The sequence below is a fragment of the Crinia signifera genome, chromosome 12, assembly GCF_055691185.1.
Source record: "Crinia signifera chromosome 12, ASM5569118v1, whole genome shotgun sequence".
Classification (NCBI taxonomy): Eukaryota; Metazoa; Chordata; class Amphibia; order Anura; family Myobatrachidae; genus Crinia; species Crinia signifera.
This window is the reverse complement of record NC_139228.1, coordinates 80897202-80909668: the sequence shown is the minus strand read 5'-3', so window position 1 is coordinate 80909668 and position 12467 is coordinate 80897202. Positions and strand designations below refer to the sequence as shown.

The 12467-nt window shown below is 46.0% G+C and overlaps 1 protein-coding gene across 1 annotated transcript in view; it reads right to left on the bottom strand.

The window, feature by feature from the left end:
- G2E3 (G2/M-phase specific E3 ubiquitin protein ligase) overlaps nucleotides 1–12467 on the bottom strand; it is a 28734-nt gene that overhangs the window by 11607 nt on the left and 4660 nt on the right. Inside the window, exons 3-6 of the mRNA XM_083167512.1 lie at nucleotides 11575–11672; nucleotides 10772–10873; nucleotides 10560–10684; nucleotides 7908–8073 (exon numbers count right to left, since the gene is read on the bottom strand). Of these exons, the coding sequence (XP_083023638.1) occupies nucleotides 7908–8073; nucleotides 10560–10684; nucleotides 10772–10873; nucleotides 11575–11672 (491 nt within the window). The remainder of the gene's footprint in view (nucleotides 1–7907; nucleotides 8074–10559; nucleotides 10685–10771; nucleotides 10874–11574; nucleotides 11673–12467) is intronic.

Here is a 12467-nt window from a genome sequence, read left to right as displayed (position 1 = left end):
CCACCGATGTGCAGCCCCCCCTCGAACCCGCCGGGCACTCACCCGGCGGCAGCAGCAGCAGCACCCCCGGAGCGTCTGGAGCGCACGCAGCGCTGCCCTCCTCCCCCCTCCCCCCCGCAGCAGCAGCATCAAGCTGCAGAAAAAGTAAAAAATTTAATATATGCACTGAAAAAAAAAAAAAAATTATATATATATATATATATATACACACACACATATGTGTGTGTGTGTGTGTGTGTGTGTGTATATACCGCACCGATTACCACCGATCGCCAGCCCCCCCCCCCCCTCCCACCCGGCAGCCCCCCTCCCTCCCACCCACCCGGCTGCCGCAGCGCCAGCACCCCTCCCACCCCCCCGCCAGCCGCAGCGCCAGCCCCCCTCCCAAAGCTGGTGACTAAAATGGGGTCACTTGTGGGGGGGTTCCACTGTATTGGTGCTTCGGGGGTCTTGCTAATGCGACATAGCACCCACCATTCATTCCACCACCAAAAATCACTCCTTCCCTTCTGAGTCCTGCCATGCACCCAACTGGTATTTTTTGGTCACACGTGAGGCATTGCCGTACTCGGGAGAAATTGGGGCACAGATTTTGGGGTGCTTTGTCTCCTTCATTCCTTGTGAAAATAAAAAATTTTGAGCCAGAACTGCATTTTTCTGTAAAAAATTACATTTTTTTACTCAAAAATGCAGATCTGGCTCAAAATTTTTCATTTTCACAAGGAATGAAGGAGACAAAGCACCCCAAAATCTGTGCCCCAATTTCTCCCGAGTACGGCAATGCCTCATGTGTGACCAAAAATTACCAGTTGGGTGCATGGCAGGACTCAGAAGGGAAGGAGTGATTTTTGGATTTTGCAGCACAGATTCTGGTTGAATGACCCCCGAAACACCCATACAGTGGAACTCCCCCACAAGTGACCCCATTTTGCAAACTACACCCTTCAGGGAATTCATCAAGGGGTATAGTGTACATTTCAAACCCCCCGGGGTTTCACCAATTTTGATACAACTGAGCTGTGAAAATGAAAAATTAATTTTTTTCATTTTCACTGCCCAGTTGTACCACAATTGGTGAAACCCCTGGGGGTTTGAAATGTACACTATACCCCTAGATGAATTCCCTGAAGGGTGTAGTTTGCAAAATGGGGTCACTTGTGGGGGGGTACCTAACTTTTAGCATCTTATGGTGCCTAGAAACCTACATTGTGCCTAAAAAATAATCTCATAAAAAGGAGGCTCCAAAATCAAGTAGGTGCTCCTTCTATTATGAAGCCTGTGGTTTGGTCACCATGCACACTAGGGCCACATATAGGATATTTATGAAAACCAAAGAATTGGGGAAATCAATTTTTAGTCACATTTCTCTAGTAAAATCTACTGTGTTCCTTAGAAAAATGTATTAAAATTGCAAATCTGCAAAAAAAATGAAATTTTGAAATTTCACCTACACTTTCTTTTAATTCCTGTGAAACACCTAAAGGGTTAACAAACTTCCAAAATGCTGTTTTGAATACTGTGAGGGGTGCAGTTTTTGAAATGGCATCATTTATGGGGGTGTCTCACATACAAGTCACTCAAAGTCACATCATAACTGACCTGGTCCCTAAAAAAAATCAGAGTTTGAAATTTTCTTGAAAATTTGAGAATTTGCTATTCATATTTGAAGCCTCCTAGTGTCCAAAAAAATGAAAAGGAGGTTGAAATAATGATTGCAACATAAAGTAGACATATGGTCTATGTTAGTTATTAACTATTTTGAGTGGTATGTTTATTTGTCTCACAAGCAGAAAATGTGACATTTTGCAAATTGCAAAATTTTCCATTTTTTTCACGACATTTTGGTATTTTTCACAAAAAAACACAGACTGTATCGACCCAAATTTACCACTAACTTGAAGTACAATGTGTCACGAGAAAACAATCTCAAAATCACTGGGATAAGTAAAAGCAAAAAAAAGTTATCCCCACTTAAGTGAAACATGTCAGATTTGAAAAAAAGGGCTCTGTCAGGAAGGCAAAAACTGGCTCTGTCAGGAAGGGGTTAAGAACTACTGACCTTGGTAGGGATAGCTGCTATAAAACACTGATGGAGAACCTTGGTACTCCAGCGGTTATTCAACTACACATCCCAGCAAGCCCTGCAACAGTTTTAGCAATGCCAAAAAGCAAACCTGTTGCAGGTCTGTGTTACTTGAATGCAGAGTTCAACAACAGCTGGATTGCCGAGGTTCTCCATTACTGCAATAGGACATATCCCTAAATACGTCAGTAGTTCTTAATGACTGATTGTGCCAAGATCATCACATAGAAATACATTGGTAGGTGTCCCAGTAATGTCAGTGCTATAGTGTCCCAATAGAATATAGCGTAACATGTTCCTCTGGTAAGTTACAGCTTCTTCCGGAGCAACACCTGGGACACCTACCAATAGGCGACTCATTGGGACACCAATTTGGGACCTTGCTCCATTACCTTGGTCTGCACCGGAGAAAAATAATCCTTGTGCTACTAAATTGGGACTGCAGTCATATTCCTAAAGCACCACAAGAAGAAAGCCAACCACCAGGAATTGGTAACAAATACAGCTGCCTAGCATAAATGGAAAAGGCCCTAGTCCTGGGACATATGACTGATAACTATTGTTTCTAAATAAGCCTCCTGATTTCATTCAATTTTTAATATGATTAATTTTATTGATTGTTAATAAATAGTTTAAAGTGAGAGAATTGTCCTTTTTTACCAATTACTGCAGCCAGTGCTGGTTTACCTTATACATTGTTCTTTATACCCTCTTACCATGCGTAGTTGTTTGTGCACCTCACTTTATCTTGTTTTTAAAAGTAGTTACCAACCTGATATCTCTCACGGGTTTAGAACACGACAATCAATCCTAACCCACCAGCTCGCTGCCTAGGGGTCATCCTCAACTCTGACCTGTCCTTTATTCCTCACATTCATTCTGTCTCTAAATCATGTTACATGCATCTAAAATAAAAATATCCAAAATATGACCGTATATCACACAAGGCTCTGCCAAATCTCTATTCCATGCACTCAGTATCACACATTGATTATTCTTCCCAAGAACAGACTCGCACCACTACAATCCATTCTGAATGCAGCTGCTAGGCTGATCTTCCTGGCTAGATGTTCTGCTGATCCGCTCTGTCAGTCCCTCCACTTGTTGCCTATATTCTATTGTATTCAATATTAAATACTTCTATTCATACAAAGCCATTAACCTGACTAAACTAACATATCTATTTGTTTATTTCAAAACTTATCCCCACCGACCTCTCCACTCTACACAAAATCTGCGTCTCTCATCCACACTCGTTACTCGCTCCCACTGAAAAATGCAGGATTGTTGTTGGGCAGCACCCACCTTATGGAATGCCCTTCCAGTAAGACTCTCCTCTAGCCACCAAACTTTCAAGCGTTCCCTGGAAACTCCTCTCTTTAGGCAGCTTATATTCCAGAACACCAACATAACCTCCAGTAGCATTCATATCTAATGGCATCCCACCAGGACTGTCCTGTAATCTGGTGGGACTGTCATGCTATGGAATCCTATCCTTATGTATCCCTCCTATTATCCCTATAGACTGTAAGCCTGCGAGCAGGGCCCTCCTACCTCCTATATGAGATGGTTTCTGCATCCCACCAGGACTGTCCTGTAATCTGGTGGGACTGTCATGCTATGGAATCCTATCCTTATGTATCCCTCCTATTATCCCTATAGACTGTAAGCCTGCGAGCAGGGCCCTCCTACCTCTATATGAGATGGTTTCTGCATCCCATCAGGACTGTACTGTAATCTGGTGGGACTGCCATGCTATGGCATCCTATCCTTATGTATCCCTCCTATTATCCTTATAGACTGTAAGCTTGTGAGCAGGGCCCTCCTACCTCTATATGAGATGGTTTCTGCATCCCATCAGGACTGTCCTGTAATCTGGTGGGACTGCCATGCTATGAAATCCTATCCTTATGTATCCCTCCTATTATCCCTATAGACTGTAAGCCTGTGAGCAGGGCCCTACCTCTATATGAGATGGTTTCTGCATCCCATCAGGACTGTCCTGTAATCTGGTGGGACTGCCATGCTATGGAATCCTATCCTTATGTATCCCTCCTATTATCACTATAGACTGTAAGCCTGTGAGCAGGGCCCTCCTACCTCTATATGAGTTGGTTTCTGCATCCCATCAGGACTGTCCTGTAATCTGGTGGGACTGCCATGCTATGGAATCCTATCCTTATATATACCTCCTATTATCCCTATAGACTGTAAGCTTGTGAGCAGGGCCCTCCTTCCTCTATATGAGATGGTTTCTGCATCCCATCAGGACTGTCCTGTAATCTGGTGGGACTGTCATGCTATGGAATCCTATCCTTATATATACCTCCTATTATCCCTATAGATTGTAAACCTGTGAGCAGGGCCCTCCTACCTCTATATGAGATGGTTTCTGCATCCCATCAGGACTGTGCTGTAATCTGGTGGGACTGCCATGCTATGGAATCCTATCCTTATGTATCCCTCCTATTATCCCTATAGACTGTAAGCCTGTGAGCAGGGCCCTCCTACCTCTATATGAGATGGTTTCTGCATCCCATCAGGACTGTCCTGTAATCTGGTGGGACTGCCATGCTATGGAATTATATCCTTATGTATCCCTCCTATTATCCCTATAGACTGTAAGCCTGCGAGCAGGGCCCTCCTACCTCTATATGAGTTGGTTTCTGCATCCCATCAGGACTGTCCTGTAATCTGGTGGGACTGCCATGCTATGGAATCCTATCCTTATGTATCCCTCCTATTATCCCTATAGATTGTAAGCCTGTGAGCAGGGCCCTCCTACCTCTATATGAGATGGTTTCTGCATCCCATCAGGACTGTCCTGTAATCTGGTGGGACTGCCATGCTATGGAATCCTATCCCTATGTATCCCTCCTATTATCCCTATAGACTGTAAGCCTGCGAGCAGGGCCCTCCTACCTCTATATGAGATGGTTTCTGCATCCCATCAGGACTGTCCTGTAATCTGGTGGGACTGCCATGCTATGGAATCCTATCCTTATGTATCCCTCCTATTATCCCTATAGACTGTAAGCCTGTGAGCAGGGCCCTCCTACCTCTATATGAGATGGTTTCTGCATCCCATCAGGACTGTGCTGTAATCTGGTGGGACTGCCATGCTATGGAATCCTATCCTTATGTATCCCTCCTATTATCCCTATAGACTGTAAGCCTGTGAGCAGGGCCCTCCTACCTCTATATGAGATGGTTTCTGCATCCTATCAGGACTGTCCTGATACCTGGTGGGACTGCCATGCTATGGAATCCTATCCTTATGTATCCCTCCTATTATCCCTATAGACTGTAAGCCTGCGAGCAGGGCCCTCCTACCTCTATATGAGATGGTTTCTGCATCCCATCAGGACTGTCCTGTAATCTGGTGGGACTGCCATGCTATGGAATCCTATCCTTATATATCCCTCCTATTATCCCTATAGACTGTAAGCCTGTGAGCAGGGCCCTCCTACCTCTATATGAGATGGTTTCTGCATCCCATCAAGACTGTCCTGATACCTGGTGGGACTGCCATGCTATGGAATCCTATCCTTCTGTATCCCTCCTATTATCCCTATAGACTGTAAGCCTGCGAGCAGGGCCCTCCTACCTCTATATGAGATGGTTTCTGCATCCCATCAGGACTGTCCTGTAATCTGGTGGGACTGCCATGCTATGGAATCCTATCCTTATATATCCCTCCTATTATCCCTATAGACTGTAAGCCTGCGAGCAGGGCCCTCCTACCTCTATATGAGATGGTTTCTGCATCCCATCAGGACTGTCCTGATACCTGGTGGGACTGCCATGCTATGGAATCCTATCCTTATGTATCCCTCCTATTATCCCTATAGACTGTAAGCCTGCGAGCAGGGCCCTCCTACCTCTATATGAGATGGTTTCTGCATCCCATCAGGACAGTCCTGTAATCTGGTGGGACTGCCATGCTATGGAATCCTATCCTTATGTATCCCTCCTATTATCCCTATAGACTGTAAGCCTGCGAGCAGGGCCCTCCTACCTCTATATGACATGGTTTCTGCATCCCATCAGGACTGTCCTGTAATCTGGTGGGACTGCCATGCTATGGAATCCTATCCTTATATATCCCTCCTATTATCCCTATAGACTGTAAACCTGTGAGCAGGGCCCTCCTACCTCTATATGATATGGTTTCTGCATCCCATTAGGACTGTCCTGTAATCTGGTGGGACTGCCATGCTATGGAATCCTATCCTTATATATCCCTCCTATTATCCCTATAGACTGTAAGCCTGTGAGCAGGGCCCTCCTACCTCTATATGACATGGTTTCTGCATACCATCAGGACTGTCCTGTAATCTGGTGGGACTGCCATGCTATGGAATCCTATCCTTATGTATCCCTCCTATTATCCCTATAGACTGTAAGCCTGTGAGCAGGGCCCTCATACCTCTATATGAGATGGTTTCTGCATCCCATCAGGACTGTCCTGTAATCTGGTGGGACTGCCATGCTATGGAATCCTATCCTTATATATCCCTCCTATTATCCCTATAGACTGTAAGCTTGTGAGCAGGGCCCTCCTACCTCTATATGAGATGGTTTCTGCATCCCATCAGGACTGTCCTGTAATCTGGTGGGACTGCCATGCTATGGAATCCTATCCTTATGTATCCCTCCTATTATCCCTATAGACTGTGAGCAGGGCCCTCCTACCTCTATATGAGATGGTTTCTGCATCCCATCAGGACTGTCCTGTAATCTGGTGGGACTGCCATGCTATGGAATCCTATCCTTATGTATCCCTCCTATTATCCCTATAGACTGTAAGCCTGTGAGCAGGGCCCTCCTACCTCTATATGAGATGGTTTCTGCATCCCATCAGGACTGTCCTGTAATCTGGTGGGACTGCCATGCTATGGAATCCTATCCTTATGTATCCCTCCTATTATCCCTATAGACTGTAAGCCTGCGAGCAGGGCCCTCCTACCTCTATATGAGATGGTTTCTGCATCCCATCAGGACAGTCCTGTAATCTGGTGGGACTGCCATGCTATGGAATCCTATCCTTATGTATCCCTCCTATTATCCCTATAGACTGTAAGCCTGTGAGCAGGGCCCTCCTACCTCTATATGAGATGGTTTCTGCATCCCATCAGGACTGTCCTGTAATCTGGTGGGACTGCCATGCTATGGAATCCTATCCTTATGTATCCCTCCTATTATCCCTATAGACTGTAAGCCTGCGAGCAGGGCCCTCCTACCTCTATATGAGATGGTTTCTGCATCCCATCAGGACAGTCCTGTAATCTGGTGGGACTGCCATGCTATGGAATCCTATCCTTATGTATCCCTCCTATTATCCCTATAGACTGTAAGCCTGTGAGCAGGGCCCTCCTACCTCTATGAGAGGGTTTCTGCATCCCATCAGGACTGTGCTGTAACCTGGTGGGACTGCCATGCTATGGAATTATATCCTTATGTATCCCTCCTATTATCCCTATAGACTGTAAGCCTGCGAGCAGGGCCCTCCTACCTCTATATGACATGGTTTCTGTATCCCATCAGGACTGTCCTGTAATCTGGTGGGACTGCCATGCTATGGAATCCTATCCTTACGTATCCTTATTATACCTATAGATTGTAAGCTTCCGAGCAGGGCCCTCCTACCTCTATAATCGGTCGGATACTACCCAGTTTGTGTATCACTGTTTCCAGATGTAAAGCGCGATGGAATTTGCTGCACTATATAAGAAGCTGTAAATAAAGACTGTAGAAGAACCGGTCCCCGGAACCCACCGGCCTGGGTAAGCGAGTACCGTAAATACAAACCATGGCGCAATACCTGTAGGCAGTCTCTATGGAACCAGGATGTTTTGCAGCAGGTTCCCCGTATGACATGGTAAGAAGGGACGTGATCCACATTTTCAAAGCATATTGTGCACGGGGAGGAATCCCCAGCTTGATTTGGGAGAACTTTCTGCACTGGCCGATGGTCCCAGCAGTACGACCTACACAGGAACAGACCAATGTAAATGTATTACAGGTGGAGCCAACATTATGTAGCACTATAGAAGATTAACTACACAAATATATTACCCATACTGTGCTGTAAATGTGCAGCAAATATATTACCCATACAGCCTTCTCTATAAAACTGCCTGACATTGCGCTATTTGCCGGCCAGATCACATGCTTCAGAGCCAATAAAACAGAGGACTAATGCAAATATAACTCTGAGACCTACTGACTTTCCCTGCAGGCGCCCATATCTTCCAAAAGATGATAAAAGGAGATTTATGTGCTTACTGGCTAAATCATTGATAGAAGATACAGTCTGACCAAGCGTATAGGTAATGCAGTAGGGACCCAGCGCCAAACAGTTACGTTGTTATTCCCATAAGCCCAGGGACTTCATCCCCTACTAGCCTGCCTCCAGTGTCCGCTCATCAATTTAGTCATATGACCAAGCCTGGAAGGAGAAGAATTGGAAAGACCAGCGCACACTTAGGCCCAAACCTACCACAAAGATGTAGATAGAGGAGCAGGGAATAAAATCCTGCAAGCCAGGCCAATCAAGGTGGGCGCACAGTGTCCTCTATGGATCATAGAATGGAAAGGATCTATACAGAACACAGTCTGACCACAGGACGTCCAAAAGTAGATCCCTAAGTCCTGAGCGGCACTTAAAACCATTCAACCAAAATTCACATCAGCAGAAGCAAAGGTGGGAAATGATGACAGGCAAGGGACCATATCAAGCTGGCCAAGAAGTCACCACCGACCAGGTGGATGGAGCAAGCACCATCTGGGACAGGACGGACCACAGCAGTGGACAAAACATGGCCAAGGTCTGTTTGGTAGTCTGCCGGCTCAGGTAGTGAGTCATATAGGACAAAGAGGGACTTTACAGAGGACTTCTGTCCTGGCAACATAAATCCTGAGGCCTTCTCCAGTGATGAACCAGGAGCTGTAGGCAGTGATCACAAGCTCTTGATTAATATAAAAGTGAGACAGTACCATGTGGCAGGTCCAAGAAGAAAAACAAAGGAGGACAGCAACAAGACAACGCTACTAGCCTGGCCACTAAGGCACGCAGGAATGCGGTCTTCCACTTAAGCCAGCAAATATCCAGAGTCCAAGGGTATAAAAGGGGACGACTGTAGAGTAAGCAGAATCAAAGACAAGTTTCATGGAGCCAAAAGGAGGCGGAGCATGGAGAACACCCTGTAGCAGTTTTCACCAGCGAATTTTAGCCATAACTGAAGGAGTATGCTCCTGTAACCATTAAGGGCTGGTGCGGAAGCGTGGTCCTAGCGATTTATATATGGTCCCTCAATAACCATTTAGCCAGCAATACTGCAAGCAGAAAGCCACCTTAACTGGTCCCCATGTAGCATCCGGCTGAGAATCCCTGATGCCTGTGAGGAGTCTGGCCAACAAGCTGACCACTCGCCTGTGTAGGTCAGCAATAAAATAAACAGCCCCTAAGTCCCTGCTTCTGCAGGTATCACACTAAAAACTGGTGTACTGAGGCTGCTGTATAGGGGATTAGGGGCACGATTCAGCCCTAATAGCACCCTTTTTTGTGCAAATGGACAAAACTGTGCTGCACTGCAGGTGGGGCAGATGTAACATGTGCAGAGAGTTAAGCCCCGCACACTAGGGGCGATAGTAGCCAGTTTCGCTGGCTAAATGGTTGCTGAGCGCCCAGATCGCCTGTGTTTTTATTGTGTACAAAGCGATAAATTGCGCACTCCAGCACTAGCCCTCAATGGTCGCCGGAGCATGCTCCTTCAATTATGGCTAAAAATCGCTGGCGAAAACGGTGCAATTTAGCAGTTTGGTTGCTGAGTAATATTAATCCAAAACAGTTCAGCGACCAAATTGCGCCGTGTGTGCACACTTTTGTGTTAGGTGGTGTTCAAACTGAAATCTAAATTGCAGTGTAAAAATACAGCAGCCAGTATTTACCCTGCACAGAAAATAAAATAACCCAACCCAAATATAACTCTCTCTGCACGTTACATCTGCCCCATCTGCAGTGCAGCATCGTTTTGTCCCTTTACTAAATGCAGCCCTGCGATCAGGTCTGAATGAGGCCCTAGGTCCTTGGGCTGCTGGAAACAAAATTAACTTCCTGGTGCCCATCCCTGCGGCACTACCTATAACCATAGTCAGACTGTCACCTATAGAGAGAAATCCTCTCCATTGAAGATTACATCATAGGCAGCATTAATATATTACAGGACTGCAGCAGTGATGTGAGAACAAGCTAATGCCGCAGGTGGGGTCTGAGGATAAATACTGCTCTCTGGTGGTATATCAGATCTGGGGGCTACAGCCAAAGACCACCATGATCCGCATATCTGCAAAACGGATCCTGTGCATGCTGGGTGTGCGGGTCAGCGTAGATGTATGTAAATGACTGGATGCATCAGGCCCTGGAAGCAGCGACTGTCGGGATTTGTCTGTGTCATCGCAGATGAGCCTTTACCTGAAGCTATCCATGAACTGGAAGATGCACTGCTTGTTCACTCCACATGGAAAGTGATAGCTGCGCTTACAGCGAGGGAACACACAGCCAATGGATGCTCCCAGTGTTCTACAGACACCGCACCTCTGGAAACGTACGGAGAATGAAAAAAGATTAGAACAGTCTTTGGAGAAAAGCTTAATAAGACGGACTATAAAAGGAATCATTCTTACCAATTTCTTGGCCCTGTTCACTTCTTTCTTAATGTCACTAACCAGGAATCCGTATATCCCCTCATGCTCTTCCCCCCTCTGCCAAATACCACTGGACAAGATCTATGGGGAAAAACGTACTCAGAACACAGTGCAGGACCACGAATGATCATAAAAGTATATATATATATATATATATATATATATATATATATATATATATATATATATATATATATATATATATATATATATATATATATATATATATATATATATATATATATATATATATATATATATATATATATATATATATATATATTTATTAAAAAAAAACTGCAAGGTTGGCAACTTGTAAATTGTGTCTTAAGGAGAAAACACTAGTACAGGACAGCACCGATATTTGGGGCTTGCTGAAATTCTAGACAGCGTAACATTTTCCTTGACAAACAGATTACATTTATCACTAGACATGGAGCAGCAGATTCTGAGTTGCATGGAAGCCAGTGTGGTAGACGGATCTCACAATATTGTTGCATCGACTGCACGCATTGAAGTTGGGTGAACACCTCTAGGAGATTGTTTGGAGTTGCAGGTGATGTAGAGGATCCCCTCTTGCTGGTGCTGATGCGCACGGCTAGCTGTAGCGGATACATTTCCCAGCAGACTGATGGGGGCAGCGCAGTTACACTGATGCAGCCATATCTGATATAGGTGGCGATGTGGCGATTCATTTAATTCCATGCATACAATGTGGCTGATAGCGTGCAGCTGTAAATCAGCACCAGAAGTAATGAGAAGTCACAGTTTCATATACTCACAAGACAGTAATAGTGCAACGTCAATCCATGTTCTTCTGAAGTTATTTTCTCGCCATATTTCTCAATACAGTCATCTGGCCGTCCACAGAGCATGCAGGCTGATAAAGATACATGTAGTTTATGCCAATGCATAGATCTCCAGGTATACAAATACTATCATAAGTGATCATACTAGTGTTCCCGCTAGGCTGTTTTAGCTGGGCGCTGCGCCCTGCCCGAGTTTTAAAGGGCGAAATGCGCCCTGCCCTCTAGCAGCACCCCGCAGCCAGGTGCCGGCCCCGACGGTTTGCACAGGGAAGCCCAGCACCGCCGTAGACCGGCGCTTCCCCGGCAGCTCAGCAACTTCGACGGGGCCGGGCCCTTAAGTGACAGCAGCCTAACCCTAACCCGGGACCGCCCACAACTGTGACGTTGGTGGGCCCGGTCAGCCCCCATTGCGCTGCCCCCCCCCCAAAATTCCTAGAGGGAACACTACATACACCCTAATACTGGGGTAGCCACCCTAGTCCTCAAGAGCTACCAACAGTGCATGTTTTGCAGGTCTCCTCACAGAATCACAAGTGAGCTAATTCGCTCCATCTGTGGATCTTTTAAAATGTGTCAGTAATTAATGAGTGCAGCTGTGCAGCAGCTAGGTTGTCTGGAAAATGTGAACTGTTGGTAGCTCTCGTAGGCGGGATGCAGTTACAATCCCGGTGGTCGGGATCCCGGCATTCAGAATCCCGATGCCGGAATCCCGACCGCCGAAATGCCGACACTTTCTCCCTCCTGGGGTGTCCACGACACCCCTGGAGGGAGAATAAATTAGTGTGCCGAGCATAGCGAGGCACCGGGCCCGCTGCGTGGCGAGCGCAGCGAGCCCACAAGGGGGGGGCGCGATCCACATCCCCCCC